Below are 20,495 nucleotides of genomic sequence, written 5' to 3'. Positions count from 1 at the left end.
TCGTACGTAGAATAATGTCATTCTCCTTTCACTCAGATTCCAAGTGAGTTCTTGAGAAGGGGAAAGGCGGTGTTACGATCTCTGGTGCAGTCCTTGCCAGAACCCTAGGAATGCCCCCTGGAATGGGTGCTGCATTTCACCACCCTTCGTGTGTTTCAGCACAGATAAAACAGCCTAAAGAAGTGCTGCATTAAAGGATTGTTGCAACAGTCCAGGCAAAAGCACACAAATGAAGAAATGTCAGAGGTCTGAAAACAGTAACTTTAAGAGATACGGGGTTGGTATTTAAGTTGTTGGTAATTGAATGATGGGGTGGGGGAAGAACTGAGCCCTGAATGGCTGGAAGGATTTTACATTTTTACACTGGTGAGGAGATTCGGAGAAAGGGCTTGCTTCGAGGGTGAGTTCATGGGTTGGGTGGTAGAACTCGTTGAGTTTTACGCATATTATCCAAGTGGAAAAACCCAGAGGGGAGTTTGAAGAACTGGAGCTTGTAAAGAAGGTCAGAGTGGAAAGAAGTCTTTATGAGTCATCCATTCTGAGGTGATGAAATATTGTCCATGTTATCCATTTTTAAAAATTTTAAAAAGCTGTTGAGTGGGTTTCCTAACAATAGAAGTTCACATTTATGGAAGTGCTTGTTATGTGCTGGGAGCAGGACTCACCGCGGCACAGGCATCATTTATTCTTAATGACAACCCGTGAGGCAGGTAGCCTTACACCCATCTTAAGAAGAGGACACAGCCCCACAGTGAGACAGGATAACTCGATCAAGGTCACACAGCAGTAGGTAGTGGAGCTGGGATTCAATCTTAGGCAGGGTAACCTGGTTCCAAAAACTGAGCACTTAACTACCATATCATATGCTGTCATATAAGCATATGAATGTAAAGCTCTCCTGCAGAGAAATAAGTCACATAAAAGTCACATTCCAGTAAGAAATATTAATATGACTTGGTCACCCCAGTATAATCAGCTGGCCCCCTACCCCACTGAAAGATATCTTAAATCATATACATCCACTCCACTACAAATGATGACCACTCAGGGAACCCACCTCCTCACTAAGGAAGCGGTAAAAATAAACAACAGCACTGATAGCCATTTGTAGCTTTAAAAAAACTCTTTTTGTCTGCTTTGATTTCTTTTTATCTTTCATTGACGATGTTTTGCCAATCCTGTTCAATAAACCTGGGGACCCTTCCCCTGTTTTTATTGTGCTGAAATAGTTGCGTGCTGAAATAGTTGCATCCTTGTAACTGGGTCTTTATTTTTATTGGCAGAAAATTCTCAGTCCACTTATTCCCTTGTATAAAGTAAATTTTAACTATAGAGCCTGTATCAATAATGTCATTTAAAGGAGGCTGCTTCCAATACACTCTGCAAAATGTCTGCAGAGAATTCCGGATTTCCCAGTCATCACTTCCCTCCCTGCTAGCCGGGCCTTGCAGCTCTCTTTTCCCTTCTACATCTGAGCACTCTCTGTTCTCTGGCCAGCTGCCTTCTGTTCAGCCCCTGTGTGTTCTCCATTCTCTGCTCTGCCTTAATGATAAGTTGAGTTTCATCCTGAGCACATTGGGGTGGAGGTGGGGATTACTTCTTTATTTGGGTCCAAGGGGAAAACATACCCTCCTGTTGGCAAATCATGAAGAGTATGATACTTTGAGTTTAACAAGATTAAGCAGTCCCTCTTTGGGCACAGCAATGTGGCCAGTGTGGGGGAAGAGAGTGTTATTCTTCTTGGACCATTTCTCATTCTATATCTGGTGGCTTACATAGGAATTCCAAATTACAAGATTCCTAGGGCCCAGGGATATGTTGGTGGGACATAAGATAGTTGAAATGGTTGTGTATTGGGGTTTTCCTAGTTTTTATGTTTCTAAAATGATAATTGTTATAAGTAGGGCACATGGAATTTACTTTCAGATATTGGAATTGCTTAATTTCGAAGAGATGACCAGTCAAAAGCTTGGGCATCTCTTCCTGTTCACTTACTACTGTTTTAGCTCTGCTTACCATGAAAAGTAAGCAGTCATTTTCACCAATAACTTATACCAAATACTTGACCTTGGAACCAGCAATTTACATTCTTATAAAAGAGGTCACTTAGGGAATTTAACTGTGTAATCCTAGCCCCCATGTGGCAGGAGATGAGTAGAAATGGAACAAAGCTGGTGACACACCATTTGAAACAATTTGAATTGGGAAATCATTTCTTTTCGACTTTGTGTTAAAAATGGAACCTACTTTAAAATGGTACAGGAAGGGAGAAGGATGCAGTAAAAGTCTGTAGCAGTAGTGACTCAAAAACTCTGTTCCAGGACTCAAGAAAGCAATCCTGTTGTCACATTTGGAGGGAAACCAGAAATAATTTAGATTTTTCACTTTCCTAATAGCTTCTTTTCCAATACCTTTCCTTCAGACACCATGCCCTCCCTTTTATTTTGCCTTTATTAATGAAAACTAATGAAGAGAAATACAGTTTCAACTTGAACTAGGAAACACAGGTTTTGTAGTGCTAATATTTTGGTGTGGGCTCTTTTTTTTTTTTCTTTAAGACAATTATCAAGACGAAGCATTTGTTTCTTCTTTTGTTTACCCATGGCAGTTTGTCAGCAGTTATGATAAGTAGAGTTCCATCTGCCAGTAAAACTACATTGCAAATTGCCGTAGAAATTAGCAGCTTTCATTTTTGTCTACATAAATAAATATGCGAAATAAATTGCACATAAATGCATCCTAAAAAATCACAGGTACACCACACAGTTAAATGCCAATCAGACAAAACCAGAGACACACTGCGATTATCTCAGTTTTCAAACCTGGGAGATACACGAATGTGTTTCTAAATGAGAGAGGCAGTGTATCATGCTCGCTGAGATAAAAACAGAAGCTGCCAGACACTGCACTGTGGCTTTATTCTGAGAATCCTTTGCCTGAAACCCGCTCTATCTTTTCTTGATGTTCTCTGTCTCTCTCTCTCTCTCTCCCCCTCTCTCTCCCTCTGCTTCTCTCCCTCTCTCCTCGCTGTCTTTCCCTCGCTCATTGTTCTCTCTCTCCTCCTGCCTTTGATGCACATACGTTGTCACAATTCATTGACTCTCTTCTCTTCTCTGTTCTTACACTCAAGCCTAGCGGTGCTTTCGCCAGGCAGCAGCAGCCTCTCCTGCGAGTTTTAGGCATGTATGCAGCTCAGTTTGATCGAGCGTTCCTTTTCTGCCTTTTCACTCTTACAAAAGATTAAAAGGTGGCGTCACATTGCTCCCCTGTTCCTTCCCGCAGGAGGGACTTAAAAGGGACAACAAAAACTAATCACTTTCAATAAGCATTTTCTTGCTGGAAAAAAAAAAAAAGAAAGAAAGAAAGAAAGAAAGAAAAAAAAGAAAGAAAAAAAAAAAAGGCGGGGGGTGGACTTAGCAGTGTAATTTGAGACCGGTGGTAAGGATTGGAGCGAGCTAGAGATGCTGCACGCTGCTAACAAGGGAAGGAAGCCTTCAGCTGAGGCAGGTAAGCGCCGATCGGAGGGTTTGACCGAGTGGCTTAGTTAAATCTCTGTTTTCACCGTTTTGTAATTGAGAAAGGCATCCGCAGCAGAAGCCGATTTTTCAGTCGGCTTCCTTTTGTTTAACATAGAAAGTACCTGTATTAATTTTGATGAATTAGAGCATGCAGCAAATTCAATTGAAAATAGATTTGTATAGTAAATGCATTTATACTGAATGATTTCTCCTCTATTTTATTTAAGGAGAGAGATGAGAAAGATGATTTTGATCAGAATAGCATTTTGCATTACGTTAAATTCTAAACAGCTAACGGAGAGAAAAATAATCCAGTTGATACTGCTTTTGAACTCCGGGACTTAAACCCTAGGAGACAGCTGGCATTTGAAATTTTTCTTCTAACTGAACTTCTGATATGTTATAATAATTTTTCACTGGAGGTTTAAGCAAGGGTAGAGTTTATTTAAGTCGAGCTGCTGGGGTTTGTTTGGCTTGGATCTTGTGGGTGAAGCGCTTCTTATATCTCCTTAACCTGTGTCAGGTTGATGTTTCACAAATGGAGATTAAGTGTTGTCCCAAATGAAATATGAAGTTAAAACATCAGGTTAGGGCATGTTGTAGGAAGGGATCCGGTAAATAATTAGGATAACTGAATTATGACAGTTTGAAATGGGAGTTAACTCTGGAGGTGCTGTTTGATTAAACCTTTCTGGATTCTAAGCGGTTCAATAATGGAGGGGCTGATTACCAGCCTCGAGTCGGAACTTTGCATCGGGATCCTAAATGTGGAATACATATGGATTTTCACTGTAGGTAGCTTTTAGGAATATGTCCCTTTTGTGTGCTATGAATGAGAGTTGTGGATTATATTTGATGGCATTTCTCCTTTAAAGAGCTTTGGGGTGAAGCTTAAAAGGCTCATATCTATTTTAACATTGAACAAACACAGAATGTAATAGACGTTGATCTCCCAGAACTTGACTTTTGTTGCTACTACTGTTGTTTTAAAGTTTTGATTATGTGTTTTTAACCTCAGTCTTTGTTGATTCTGTGTTCATTGCTTCTGCTGCTAAAATTTATTGCTGACATGAATAAACTGAGATTTGAGAAAGAAAAAAGAAAAAACCAAACCCACCTCTAATTAGCCAAGTTTCTAATTAAGGATAATAGAAATCCAGATGATATCTAAGATTTTACCTAAGAGATAGCATAGAATGTTTCAATTCATTTTAAATGTTTTTATGAGAAAATCTGAATATTAAAAGTACAAAATTCAGTTAAAAGAATGCTCCTCTGGAATGATATATACAAGGGTGACTTCAATGCCTGTACTAGGTTTGGTCCTAGAAAGAACTGCTATACTATGGCATTGTTGATTTCAGCGGCCACAGAAGGGAGGATATTTTATGTATTTGTCTGGAGATCAGATTTTTTCTTCCCAAGTTTCCGAACCGGACTTGCTCCTCAATATCATACCCTGGCGTATCTCGTGTTTGCCAGACCATCTAATGGCATCTTGTGGGTGCAGCCTATGAATTCAATTTTGTGAGGACATCAGAAACTGCTGAGCAGTGGGGAGTGGAGACCAAATGGACTATGGGTCTGATCATACTTCATCATCCAGAGATAATCTCCGGTGGAAGTTCCCTGGGAAGCCCCTGATACAGGTGTGGGGAAACTTGATTTTTCCTCATGGTTAAAAGAATAGGGAAAGATGTAGACAAGAGAAGAAGACACTGCTGTCGAATGTTAGATGTAATCGTGCTGGTGATAGCATAGTGAGTTTTTAAAATCACATCACATGTAATTTTTTTTTCAACTTAAGAAACTTTGCAGAATCTTGAAATAGTTTTTCTCAAATTCAATCTCGTTTTTTTGTCTACGTTGTTTTTTCTTGCGTGAAATTTTTCTCTGACTCTGGCTATACCTAACTATTGAAGGCTGTTATTCTGCTGCTGATAATGATGATGATTTCTCAAATAAGTGGCAAGTGCTGAAAAGATGGGCCAAGAGAAATATATTGTCTGTATCATATATGCTTTGCTTTTATTTATGAAAATGACTTCCTCCAGGTGAGGCGATGATAAATTTTAAGTTGCGGCTTGGCTATTTGCATCACCAAACCACTATCCTTTTCTTACAGAACAAAATAGAACTAAAGTAAGCAGAAATAATTTCATTGTAAACTGGATTGTAGTTCAGCATGCACTTTTTAGGCAGATGGTAATCAAAGCTATCCTTAAACTATTTGATTCATATAAATAGCATTTTTCTGAATTTTCCAGTAGATGTTGCTGGAGAGCAAAGAAAAGAGCTTTTTTTTACAGGAAAAAAAGAAATGCAGTAGACTTATAAAAGCCAAGGAAAAAGATCCTTCTCCCCAAACTCTGCTGATAGCATTTTGCATAATTTGCTAATTAATGAATTATATTGAATCATTACCGTTTATGATGTTCTATAGAAAGCTATTAAAACTTGAGTTCGATTTTAAAATTATGAGATTGTTCTCTTTAGTCCCTATGTATAATGTCTGTTTGCTGTTTTCCGTTTTTAAAAAATCAACTTAACTGCACATTACTATTCAGAACATTTCATCCCTGAATGCTAAAACCCTTTAACATGCAAATATGATGTCAGAGGAAGAACTGAAATAGAATACCCTGAGAAGAGTAATGATCAAACGCATTATAAAAATATGCACCAGTTGCCAACATGTAATGAAATATTAAGAAATTAAAAGCATGCAACCTCTAAAGTAATAGAATTTCATTGCTCTGAGACTGTTTTCCCACTGAATATTAAGTGCTTAATAGATCTACCCGTAAAAAACAATCGAAAACCTACATGATTTGTCACTGAAGTTCTTTCATTATATGATTTTGAAAAATTAGCCCAATAGGATTTTCCTCAGAATAGGAAATGTAATTAACATTGGATATTAAGTGCCAGATTTCCAAAGCAAAAGCTATAAGGCTTGATGGAGAAAATAAGAACGCAGAGAGCCAACATAAGCACTAGAAACTGAGGGGACCCACGCTGGAACTACTCTGCTTGTAATCACTGTGATAAAATGACAAAGACGTCCCAGAGGAGCCCAGGAATCTCGTACCCAGACACGAACTGATGCAATTTCAGGACCAATGACCTCTATCTATGGGAGTATTTATTTTTGGAAACAATAAATTAAGTGATTTCAATAGTAAAAGGGAAGTGTATATATTTTTTCCAATGAGAGGGGGATGTTGGGTATTACAAAAGCACTTGCAGACAGGACAAGGGTGTAACCTATGTTGGAGAGCTTTCGGTTTTGTTACCTTAAGCAGACCTAGTTCTTTGCTGGTGGATTCTTCTTTGGCATTGAATCACTTCTTTGTCAGTTTTCATTCCTGAGTTGTAAAATGCTCCATAGGATGATTTGATTTAACACCCATTTATTTCTATTTTCTGGGAGGAAAAACCTTGTATTTAGGAGGCGTAAGCGTCAGCTACTTCTATTTTGTAATTAGCGCCGTAAGTCCACTGGGCTAAGGATGTTCCCGATTTTATATTTTTATTTGATTCAAACAGATTTTTTTTTTTTTTTGGACTTGACCCATAGTGGGTTTTTTTTGTTGTTGTTGTTATCATTTTTTTTTTTATTCTGTCTTTAAATAAGGAAAGCTTCACAACTTGGTGGGAGATTTTACTTTCTAGTAAAGTTTGTTGCTGTTTGCCTCTTGTTCTCTTCTTTTTAATAGTAGCTATCAAGCACTGACTATATTCAAAATACCATGAGTTAAGTGTGCCAAATTGCACCCCTAACAACAACAAGAGGTGTTTCTCCACTCACTGAGAATCTAATGAAGATGTAAAATATGAGCCAAACAGCCTACTGAACTAAAAGTACCAGGTCTTAACTCCCTCCCTTAGGACAGCAGGGGAGAAAAGGTCGCTGCAGGTTGAGAGGACCCTGAGGAGCCTGTCTTTGAATTAGGAGTGGAATGTGAAAACACAAAATAATCCCCATCAGCAAAATCAGAGTGGGCACAGGGGGCGCATGCCAAAAGGGACTAACTGATGCTAGTATGATGGAGAGTCTTGAACGGCAAGCCAAGGTATTTGATAGCCACTGGAGAGGGGTGATCTGGCAGCTTTAGGGGAGCTGAGGCTCTGGATGTGAACGGGGAAGTACTGGAATATAGGGTCCCACCATGTAACACACCCTTCCCAGGATATTCTGAAACATCTGTCTATAGAACATCCATTCTTCAGTTGAATTGCAACCTTACGGAGGTATTGCTACCAGTAGCCTATATCTTTCCCTTGTAGCAATGTTGTTGAGAATTCCTAGTCCAGAAACTGGAAACCCATGAATAATCTGTTGCACTAGCCTAGACTTCAGTAGTAAGGTTGAGAAATGCTGGGGAAGGGAGAATGGCTATGAGAAACACCTTCTTATTATAATTATTGCAATTTCTTCTTTGTACTGCAGATGTCATGGCCTCATTAGACAGGGATTTTGTGTATATGCATTTGTTTTCATGTTTTCATAAGAAAAACCTTCACCATTCATTGGAGATCAAACCCGTGCTTTAGAAGGTGTGACGTTCTCTCCATGCTATTTCGGTACAATCAATTACTGTTATGTTCATCTCTGGTTTCTTGACATTGATTAGGATAGATTTTTATGATCTTTGAGGGTTTTCATCTCTCTAAAAACATATATACTTTATTTATTAGAATTAATTTCCTCTCTGAATTGCCTGTATTGTCAGTTACTTTCTATAAACCTTGACTAACTTACCTTGAACTCTTTGATGTCTAGTGTATTTGACTGACAAGCTCAGCTGCGGAGACTACCCTAACTATATAGTGAAAGTTTATATGTGAACAGATAAGCTGTTTTCTTTTCAACAGAGTTCACAATGAGAAGGAGCAAAAATAATTATTAGTACAATTAAGTAAGTAGAGTATCATGCTTTTCCTCAGTAACACAGATTTTACCAGCCTATTCAGGTGGACACGGTCACCAACATCACCTCAAAACCAAACTATAGATGAATGACTTTCCTTGTCCTCCAACCACTTTAATTTAATTTGTTCCATTTACTTTTCCAAGCTTTTCATCTTCCCACAATTTTAATACTATCAGAGATGGGGGGCTGCCCATGACATTCACACTTGACATTATCAAACACAAAAGGCATCACTCATACACTTGACTGCATTACAATGCAAGGAAAAAAATAGATCCCAAAGGCTTAGAAATTATTGTCTTGTACCTTGAATGTAGGTGGATTTTCTTTTCTGTTTCCTCCAGCCTGCCTCATTTGACTGTTTTGCTACTGTGTGTTTGCAAAGGGTTCTAAAAACCCGGCAAAAATCAACACTCAGAAATCCACAACATATACATTTTTATGTTCACTGGACATATGTGTCTTATTATAATAGAAATTTACAATTATATCTTTATTATCTGTTATTTGTTAGGCACCAACCACATTTTGATGCTGTTCCAAAGTTGCACCTTGCACCAGAGCTACCTTCTCATCATTGACTTCGGTTCTTCTAACAGTCCAACAGTTGTAGCCAGTTGTAGCCTTGTCCTGACTCGCAGATCTGTGGTCACTGCAGTTCCTCTATTATTGCTGGGCAAGCCAGAGATTTACTGAAATCCACAGTAGCTCTAATCTTTGTGTGTGTGAGTGGGGAGAATTCTTAAAGTCAGTATAAATTTATCTGTACCTCCCTTTGCTTACTATTCCAAGCCTGCTAGTCGAAGACAGTTTACCTCTCTGCCCCCATACGTAAGACAACACTTGTGACCTGAATAAATAGCATTAGGTTGTGGTGAATTGCTTCAGTCATATTACATCATGCATCGAGATCGCGTGTGCTGTAAAGCTCTGTAAAACAGCCAGCTACATGATATCCTGCAGGTTTAATATACTTCTGCAGCCTTGTACTTGGGAAGGATTTCTGTAATTGGAGACAATCTAGTAAGGAGAACTTTTTAAGCCATTGGAGGCCAAAATACAAGTTTTTGAGAAATGTGCCTTTATAGGCTTGAAACTGAATGGATTACAAATTTCTCTTAACTGGACAGAATCATAATTGCCTATAGAGTACGGTTCTGATTATCCAGGGTTTGAATTTCCAGCATGGGGATTATCCAGATTTCTTCCTTGACTCCCCTGTCTTTTTCCTAACTACCTGATGTGAATCATTTCTCTAATCATTGGCACCTCTGCTAATGCTATGCAAGGGCACATTTGAGCAGCAAAATCCGAACTAGCGAATTATCATTCAGAAGAGGGAATTATGTAGAAAAATCTGGTTTTTGTAACTATTCACTAAAGTTGACTGGATAAATTTAAATTTGGGGGGACATCTTTCTATTTACAAATGATGGTTTACCGTAGCTGCATGTATGTCAACATCTTACCACCTGTTTAAGGAGCAGAAAAGTAAATTAATGATGCCAAATAGTGCTTTCATTGTATTGGCTACAACATTCCTCTCGCCTCTCACCAGACCAGCCACCATTCTTAATTAGCTGGTTGGGAATCAGACTTAGCTGGAATTTTACTACAAGACCACACAGAACAAGCAAGTGTACCTTCTGCAGTGGATCAGGATTCTGATTAGCATGTTCCTCTAGGATTAAGTATAAAAGTAAGCTATTCCTACCCAAACCCCAGTTAGTTACTCTCCACCATTCTCATTTTAGTCATTAACTGGGTGTCAGTCAGTCCTTGATAAGTTATTTGTTTTTAGGATTTGACCCACCCACTGAAAGCCTCTTAGATACCACAAGGAGGCTGAAATAGTGAAAGACCAGAAACGCTGTTACCGCAGAATAGGACAGGAGTCACCAGACCACCTTCCAAGTCTGCAGAACAGGGAGCAGGATTCTATCTACTGAATATTACTACAGAATCAAAACTTGAGGCTGGGCGTGGTGGCTCATGCCTATAATCCCAGCACTTTGGGAGGCCGTGGTGGGCAGACTGCTTGAGGCCAGGAATTGAGACCAGCCTGGCCAACATGGTGAAATCTCATCTCTACAAAAAATACAAAAATTAGCTAGGCATGGTGGCGCAAGCTTGTAATACCAGGTACTCAGGAGGCTGAGGCATGACAATTGCTTGAACTCAGGAGGCGGACGTTGTAGAGAGCGGAGATCGCGCCAGCAAAACTCCAGCCTGGGAAACAGAGTGAAACCCTGTCTCAAAAAAACAAAAACAGGAACCAAAAAGGAAAACCTTGATTTCCTCTCATATTCATGTACATCACTTGTGGCTTGGACACTTTCATAATCCTGTGGTTATATCTGGCACTTTTTACCAATGTCTCATCAAATAATGCACTCTTCCATCATCTCTATTTGACAAACATGTTTCTTAATAATCGGTAGCAGTTTGAGGTGCTTAATACAAATGCACAAGCTGTTTCTGTTTCTAAATATATAACATAATATAAGCAATAAAATATGTACTGTATAATATAATTGACACAATATGCTGAAAGGCAAAAAGTGGTATTGCCTCAGTGGTACTTTAAAAAATATCCTTTTATCACTGGGTTAAAACTGAGTCTGTTAGAAACATACTTGAAGTTGTTAAATGTTCAGGTGCAGTTGATGATGTAGTATAATGAACAATAGTTTTCAACCCATATTTTAAATGAGAATTTAAGCAGCAATATAGTACATAAACTGAAAATGTAAAACAACTATTAGAAAAATCATTGACAAATCTAGTCACATATTCTGTATGTAGATGCTTCCTCTTAGTATTCATATGTGTTTACATTTATATGCATACATGTATCTACACACATATGTACTATAGAGAATATATGTATGTGCATATATCTTTATCTATATCTATTTCCAGAGAGAGAGAGAGAGAGAGAGAGAGAGAGAATAAATGGGTATATTCCTAATAAGATACAGTATGAGTACATTCCTGATAAAATATTGCATTTTTTTCCAGCTGACATTATTAATTTCCCACAATCTGACACACAGTATGCTAGGTACCAAGGATGCCAAAATGAAAAAAGACACAATTCTTAAGGAGTTTATGATCTTATCTGAAATTAGGTGTTATTTTCATGTTGAATTTTCAGTTGTGGATATAGTTAGTAATCAAAAACATTGAGAAAGAGAAAAAAAAATCAAGTATTACAAAGCCACTGGAGCCCACACTAGGTACCTCTACATTTTACATGTCTTGCCTCATCAGGAGAGTTGGAAAATAAATATAGGCAGGTATGATCTGGGGGAAGAAGTTTCTCATATAATATAATCTTGTCCCAACTAAACATAAATCTGGCTTTATGGAAAAACCACGCCAGGGTTTCTGAATTCTCTGTTACCACTTACTGTTGATGCAGGCCACAAACCAAAGATAGGAGTAGTTTGTCTGATATTCACTCTTCTCTGAGTTCCATACAGCATTCGACCAAGCAAAGAATGTGAGGGAAACTGTTGTCAACCTGCTTAGTATTAAACATGCACAAATAATGTTTTGTTTGAAAAGGTATGTAATTGAGCATACCTTTTTAAATAGGCTTATGTGACAAAAATCATTTTATTCTTGATTTATATGGAATTTATGATGCATATGTTTTATGTGTTTATAATCACATATCCTATGTGATTTATATACACACACATATAGTCTCTAGAGGTCAGTAGAATATAAGAAATAGACAAAAATTCATGTCGAGATGAGACCCAGAGATCCTGGAGACCATTTTTCAAATGGTGAAATGATGATAGTCGACTAATGACATTAGGAACTGAAATCATTAATCAGTGTTAACAAAAAAGTCATGTCATTCTTGTTCCTGAAATGAATCTAATCTATTTGTTTTAAGCAAATTTCAGATAAATGAACATTTACATGGCAAGAACCTTTACAGAAACCAAGCTGTAATTACTTTATTATGGTTTATTATAATAGGCTGTGATTCTCCAGAAGCTTTTTTGAGGATTTTTAAAAAATGTTACCAGAACAAAAAGGTAATTTGTTTTTAAACACTTGACTATTACATCCAAAACACTATTTTTATTTTAGCTGCCAATTCAGTCCCCCTGACTCTTAGAAATGAATCATTTCATGCTTTATACATTGCAATTTTATTTGTTCTTATAAACTAAGTGTCCCTGATGTTGGAAAATGTATTAGAAAATTGTGATTTATTTTATATATTAAGCTAAAATTGTTGACAATCCAGCACTTGCTGCACAGTTGAGCATGTTTCCCAAGTTTTTCTCTGGAAGATTCATGCACAAAAAGTGTAGAAAATGACATAATGTAGCTATGAACTGTTTGATAGTGGAGTTGTCAATGCCTCTTACACACCATTTTATGCAAGAAAAAACAGCACAGCAGGAATTCAGATTTCATTCGAATTTGGGGATAAATGGTTATCTTTTAAGTTGAGATTGCATGCCTTGGCTTAGAACTTACTATGCCTTGAACACATTAGTATCACTCACACTTGGAACTAATTTATCAATAAGCTATTCCCATATTTGTTTACTTACACTTGCGTAGATAGTACTCTTAGTTCAGTTTCCTCCAGGATAAATCCTAAACCAGGTATTGCAGCCTAAGTGCCTGAAGGTGAGTGAGTAGTCAGAAATAAAATAATAGGAGGTGATGGGGGCCTACGGAGCTGTGAAGAGGCATAATGAGTATATGTACACACACACACACACACACACACACACACCCTAAACCTACCTTAAAACAAAACAAAACAAAACCTACTAAACATTTTTAGAGAATAACCATATGGAGAATTTAGAAGAACTTTAGATTTACACTACCACAAGGTTTCCAGTAGATTTTCCATAAATATTAATGGAGCACTTACAATGCATACTCTAGCAATTATTAAAACAAGAAGATATGCTATGTTTCTTGTCCTCAAGGGGTTCACAGTGTTAACTAGATACTCCCCATACAGTATCTCCCCTGCCTCTGAGCCTCTACTTCTGCTCTTCCAAACTTCTACATTTTCCATTCCATCTCTCCAGGATTTCTTCGTCTTTCCTGCTTTCCTAACTGTGGCTTTGCAGATGCTCATCTTTTTTGTCTACTTTAACACTCCAGTTTGCCCCTGGCTAAATACTATTCATCTTTAGGCTGAAGATTAAATGTCACCTCCTCCAAGAAATTTTTCTCGACTACCTCGTCCTTAAATTTAAATTAGGGGCTCCCACTCTGTGATGCTATAACAATGCACTTACCTTATTGTAACAGTATCCTCCCTGTATATAACTGCTGGTTTAATTGTTCATAGTCCACCTGTTACTGGTGGAGGGTCTTGACTACAAGTCATTCATGTTCTTGGCATTTTAAACAAATAATTGGATAAAATGAACAAACAAAGCAATGAACGAATGAAGCAATGAAAGCATAGATTTATTGAGACAAAAGTGCACTCCATAGAGTGGGAGCATGCTCAAGCAAGTGGCTCAAGAGCACTGGTTACAGAATTTTCTGGAATCTAAATACTCTCTAGAGGTTTCCCATTGGTTACTTGGTTACACCCTATGTAAATGAAGACTTGGCCAGCAACCAGTCTGATTGGTTGCAGGAGGTGACCAATCAGAGACTGAAGTGAAGTTACCACGTTACACTCTATGCAAATGAAGACTTGGCCCATGACCAGTCTGATTGGTTGGGGGAGGTGACCAATCAGAGGCATTTTCCATTTTTCATCTGTGGATGAAAATCAGAGGCATGGAAAGGGGAGTTGCAAAGGGAGTAGCCGGCTAATCCTTTTGTTATTTGGACATGAAGAGGTGGGGTTTTCCTCTTCATTCAGTTCTAGGAAGTCAGCATCAACCGGCCTTAGGTTCCCTGCCTCCAGAGACAGAGTTTCGCTCTGTCACCCAGGCTGGAATGCAGTGGCCCAATCTCTGCTCACTGCAAGCTCCGCCTCCTGGATTCATGCCATTCTCCTGCCTCAGCCTCCCAAGTAGCTGGGACTACAGGCGCCCGCCACCTCGCCGGGCTAATTTTTGTATTTTTAGTAGAGACGGGGTTACACCTGAGTTTTTAAACTCAGTGAGGGCAGAGCCATGTGTGTCTAGCTTATCTGCTGCTGTATCACTGATGCCTAGAAAAATATCTGGCAGCATAATGTTAATTTCGTCAATAACTCTTAAATGAATGTACAAATATATAAATACTTACAATGTATGGATTAAAAGAAGATATCCACCTCCAAAAGACCACAAATAATTAACCTCTGTGTTTGTTCCCAAGTCTTAGTCTAGGGCAGGTTCAAAATGTCCTAGGGCCTCATCCTTCTTCTGCCTTTATTTTCCACCCTGAAGTAGATCCGGATCCTTAATCCCCAGAATAGAATCATTATTTTAGTTGGAGGAAGGTGTACACTCTTTAGATGTTTTCTTCTTAGTCTCTGATCATGTAATTTATGATGAAAGGTAGACTTGTTTGGAGGGTAGTCTAAAAGGGGTGACTACCTCTCTCCACTCTAGTGATGATTACAAGATTTTGAACCTTGGCTATCAGAACTGCTTAAATAGACCATGGACTCTAAGCATTGTGATCATGAATACAGATTGTCTATTGAATATCAGGCACTTTGCTAGGAACTGGAGAGTCAGAAATGATGATGCAGAATAAATGTATGTTGATTTATTTTTAGTTAGGTCTATGGGACCATGTCACTTTATGTGAGAGTATTGTACTCCCAAATTTCTCTGCTTCTTTTCCAAACCTCTGGTGAAACTTTAAGAACTTATCAAAGTATTTTCCTAAAAATATTTTATTTCTATATTACACAAAGACATAAACAATCTTAGAGTCATGCTAGAAGTTATTTATATAACAATAGAATAAAAATGCTAATCAAATAATAAAATTTTTATTTTAATTATACAGTCAGCCCTTTGTATCTTTGAGTTCTACCTTTATGGATTCAACCAACCTCAGATGACAACACTTAAAATAAGAATAATAAAAAGCAGGCTAGGTACGGTGTCTCACCCTGTAATTCCAGCGTTTTGGGAGACCAAGGAGGAAAGATCACTTGAGTCTAGGAGTTTGAGACCAGCCTGGGCAACATGGCGAAACCGCATCTCTACAGAAAATAAAGAAATAAACTGGGCATGATGACACACACCTGTAGTCCCAGCTATTTGGGAGGCTAGGCCACAGGATTGCTTGAGCCCAGGAGGTCAAGTTTGCAGTGAGCACCACTACACTCCAGCGTGGGTGACAGAGCGAGACTCTCATACAAAACAAAACAAAACAAAAAAAACACAAAGTAACAGTATGATAATAAAAATAATGCAAATAAAAAAACAAAGTGATATAACAACTATTTACATAGCATTTACGTTATATTAGGTATTGCAAGTAATCTAGAGATGATTTAAAGTATATGGGAGGAAGTATGTAGGTTATATGCAAATACTGCACCAGTGTATTTGAGGGACTTGAGCATCTGTGGATTTTGGCATCTATGGGGGTCCTGGAAGCAAGCCCCACAGATACGGAGGGACTACTGTATAATAAACATGAAAGGCTGGTCAGTTAACTGTTCCCCTGACAGTATGCATGTTAAATGATTTCAGTGTGTAACTGTAATTTCTCTTTTAATTCGGAACATATCCTCCTTCTTATTAAAAACTGACTTTGGTTCCCTGAGGATGGTAGCAGACTGTTCATTTCTGTCTCACTCTCGCTTTCCTTCTCCAGGGTGTCCTGTTGAATCCACTCCTATGTCTTATGTGGAAACTCATAATACCCAGGATAATTTATTATATTTATTCTTGAATAAGAAAATATTTTAGGGAAAAAGGTAATTTAAAAAATGGAATGTACTTGCCATGAGCAAATATATTCTATTTGTAGAGAATTATAACCACCTTATAACAATCACAGTATCCCTGATTTCCAAAACATTCTGGAATGAGTAATAATCAATATCAGAGTAAAGAAAGACTTTTTCTTCAATTTAGTTAGATGATTTTTATTCACAAAAATATCTAAATTGTTACAAAATGGACCTCTGACTTTTAACTTGGGCTTATTTTTCAATTTGGAAAGTGCTTGTAAGTTTGTTAATGTTAAATTGGTAATTGTTGGGCTCTGAGGGGGTGCAGTATCTTCAGTCTGAGCTTATTACAGTGTAAAATATGGATTGCCTTTACCCTAATGGCCTCTGAATCCTATTACCATCCCATTAGAGAGTGTGGGATTTTAGTAATTCTGTTGTTGTTTCCAGTGGGCAGTGAATATAATGGGGAAGGGCAGGGGTTAATGCAATTCATCTCTTTTAATACTTGTAACTCCAACTCCCTTATCACTCACTGTGGTTTCATTGGGTTTTTCCCCTTTCTTTCTATATCTTTAAGGCCCAGTATATTTCTATATACCTCTCCCAGCCAGAAGAGTTTGGGGAGTATTTTGATGATTCTTGGGTTTAAATAGAATTTTCAATATTAGCTTTTCATAAACCGAAGATAAACAAATAAGGTAGTATGTCTGCTTGTTGTGAAACAGCCTGTCGCTCAGAAAGGTTTTCAGTGACTGTCCTTGTGCCAAGAATAGTATTGAAATGGCTCTTCAATCAAGATCATTTATAAGGCCTTTTGGAAGGAGAAGCCTGATACCAGTGGGTCGGATCAATGCACCCTAGTGTTCTGGGTATAATGTTTCCATGTGTTCCTGGAGACAGCTGTGTCCTGGGTGCTGATGGTGCTAGAGAGAAGAATTGGAAAAGATTTCAAAGTGATAGAAATTAGATTGCTTTAAAGAGAAGTTTATGAGCAATAGTTAATTCCCTACATCTCTGACATGCTCAGTAGATGTACATGTTTGATTATGTATCCGTGGTTTTATTCATGAAATTTGTTTTTAGCTAATACAGCTTTTTTCCGAATAAATACGAACATCAGATTACTTCTCAGTATGTCAAAACAAATTAGTTTCCCACAGTGATGCAGTGAAAGGTGTAACTATTTTCCCTTTTTATATGTCAGAAAGCATTACTGGGACTGGGAAATTCCTCCTTTTCCCCCCTTAGCCCGTGAGCCTGGTGGTTTGCAAAGGTCTGCTTTAATTCACAAGCATGTTCACCTAGAGCTCCAGCACCTCCCTCTACTGCCATTAGTGGGAATCACATGCTGAGATCCAAAGAGGCAACCACACTCAGAAAAGACTGGGAATGGCAGGAGGTGATCAGACCATTTCAATCTGTTGAAAGTGAGTGATATTCCCAGGGCTTGTTGTTCACCTTCTCAGAGAATTAAGTTTCCAAATGTTTCATCATAAATGACATGAACATGCAACATAACTGCAATATACAAATGTCCACTGGATAACATAGTAGAAAACTGGATTGGAGAGGAATTCTCGTTGTCTCCATATTCAAAATATCTTGATTGTCCACCTGGTTATGGCCAATAGACTAAGCCTGGTGACAGTGCTTAGGTCTATATATAACAGAAGTTTGTGTATCTGCATTGAATATTCGTGTATCACATTTCTCCTTAATTTGAGTTATCACTTATATTTCTACTCAGAATGTGAGAGCATTTCTTTCTCTCCATCAATTGGGTGTGTTGTGTGACATTCATTTTAGAATGTAATTATGTAGTGACCAATACAATTAGTTTTCATCCAAATGAATTGATATGAATAAGCATTGTTAAGGGATGTTATTTTCTTTTGATACTTAGTTACTTAATTACAGACTATTTTTTAAATCCATTTCTGTTCCCACAATCACTTGGGAAGCTAAAACAAAACAACAACAAAAGAAATAAAATCTACTGTAAGTATATAATAACGTAATAATCTTTAAAAAACAGCACATATACACAAGACCATTAGTAGAAAATTACTGAACTCATGGAAATGACATGTAGATAGAACCTATGTAGAATTACTGTTTTGCAAAGGACAACATGAGGGATTCTGGTTACTCAACAAGTGGAATGTGGCTTTCTGTTTTTCATTTATGATTGGGCCCCATTTAATTCATCTTGTCTGTTTGTTCTTGGAACTTTCCTTCAGATCTCCAAGAAATATAAAAATCAGATGACATGTCGGGCATGGTGGCTCACACCTGTAATCCTAGCATTTTGAGAGGCTGAGGTGGGCAGATCCCTTGAGGTCAGGAGTTTGAGACCAGCCTGGCCAACATGGCGAAATCCTGTGTCTACTAAAAACACGAAAACTCAGCCGGGTCTGTTGGCGCACACCTATAATCTCAGCTACTTGAGATGCTGAGGCATGATAATCGCTTGTACCTGGGAGGTGGGGCTTGCAATGAACTGAGATTGTGTCATTGCATGCCAGCCTGGGCGAAACAGGGAGGCTGTCTCAAAAAAAAAAAAAATTAGATGATACTAATGTTTCCATTAGAGAATGATATATTTACCATTGTCACAAAGCCACACAACCTGTCATGTGTTGTCTCTGTACAGTGTTCCCTTAACGTACGATATACAAATTATTTAACAATTGTTGAATATTATCAAACTAATAATGAAATTGGACTCTGCATAAGACTAATAGTTTTATTTTTTAAAGGTATCAGAATTCAAATATAAGTGTGAATTGTGTAGAACACACAGGAATGCTAAGTACCACATTATGTACCATATTACATCCAATGCCTTGGTGGAAATATTCCCCAATAAGTTTATGACAGCAATAGAAATTAGCATATTTTAAAAATATATATTTTAAACTATAAAATTAGAATAGCTCTTTCAGAAAATTTGGAAAATTTAGAAAAAAATTGAAGAAAATAAAATTATTCATAATCCCATCCAATTTTTTTTGTTTTTAACCCACTTAAACAGGTGAATATTTAAAAAATAAAGATTGTTTCTTGCATTCATTCTTATATGTGGAAATTCTCTTATGCATTAAATAGAATTCAAAAAGATTACATTAATATTCTATCAATGTGTACGCCTTACAAATATCATGATACTTAAAAATAACTTTCATTAACTTTTTAATTATAAAACTCTAATAATATATTTATGTAATTTGGAAACAATATACAAACAAAAGTAAAATTATTTTGAAATGCTACTGTGGAAAGGTAAAAGCTTGAATAGTTTGATGTATCATTTTATCATTGTCTATGTAATAAATAATAATAGTAATTATTTTGTTCGATTTATATTTTAGTTATTCTAATACAGTTTACTTACCACTGAATTCTCTGCTTGATTACATTTTTCTTAAAAAGTCAGATTGCAATATTTTTAGGATATAAGAAACTTCTACTTGTTGTATTCATTGCTAATATTTTTTCCAAATAGTGTTTTTTTTTGTTTTTCATATGAAAATCAGTTTTGTTTTCATATGAAGATATTGTAAATCTTATGTAGTAAGGTCTAAGGTCTTCTACTGTTTCAGATATCTTGAATTGTTTCTCAGCTTTTAAAAAAATCCTCATTATAAGGTTCAATAAATGCATACTGTATTTTCTCCTAGCAATTAGAAAATAATGTTATAATGTCATTAACTTGCTAAGTGAATTTAGAAATGCATATATGTATGTATGTATGTGTGTGTGATATGAGGATCTATTTTCTTAAATGGTTAATCCATTACTAGATATTTGCACTATTACTACACTGTTTTGTTATTGCAAGTTTATAGTAAGTTTAATGTAATAGAAGAGTCACTCCTTTTTATTTTTTTTCTCCCAGGAATGTCTTGCTTAACCTTTCATCTTGATTATTCAGTTGTATCCGTATGTGTATGTAGAAAAGCAGAAAAATGGTGCCATGCCTCAATAGTATTTTTTTCTGTTTAACTTGAGTCTCTTTAATTTGGTAAGGGTTTTTTTAGTCTTATTTTTGTCTCTTTGATCTCCAATAAAACATGTCTTCCCTTTTGAATATGTGGGTTTTGTGTTTTGACCCACTTCTCTTAAATTTGTCTTAATCAGGCATTTCTTCCTGGAATTTTATTTTAAATACCTATGTATTTG

General features: G+C 37.1%; 1 protein-coding gene across 6 annotated transcripts in view; it reads left to right on the top strand.

Moving 5' to 3' along the window:
- The window catches only part of TENM2 (teneurin transmembrane protein 2), a 1,213,529-nt gene that overhangs the window by 507,601 nt on the left and 685,433 nt on the right, over window positions 1–20,495 (top strand). For 2 of the 6 annotated variants that reach the window (XM_031935469.1, XM_031935468.1), the window contains exon 1: window positions 3,122–3,507. The exons of the other annotated variants lie outside the window; for them this stretch is intronic. In XM_031935469.1, the coding sequence (XP_031791329.1) occupies window positions 3,462–3,507 (46 nt within the window). In that variant the 5' untranslated portion in view covers window positions 3,122–3,461. Of the gene's footprint in view, window positions 1–3,121; window positions 3,508–20,495 lie in introns of those variants that run through there. 6 annotated transcript variants of the gene reach the window in all.

The sequence above is a fragment of the Piliocolobus tephrosceles genome, chromosome 4 (assembly GCF_002776525.5).
Source record: "Piliocolobus tephrosceles isolate RC106 chromosome 4, ASM277652v3, whole genome shotgun sequence".
In the NCBI taxonomy this organism is placed as follows: Eukaryota; Metazoa; Chordata; class Mammalia; order Primates; family Cercopithecidae; genus Piliocolobus; species Piliocolobus tephrosceles.
Note: the sequence above shows the minus strand (reverse complement) of the source record. Positions and strands in the feature narration are given on the sequence as shown.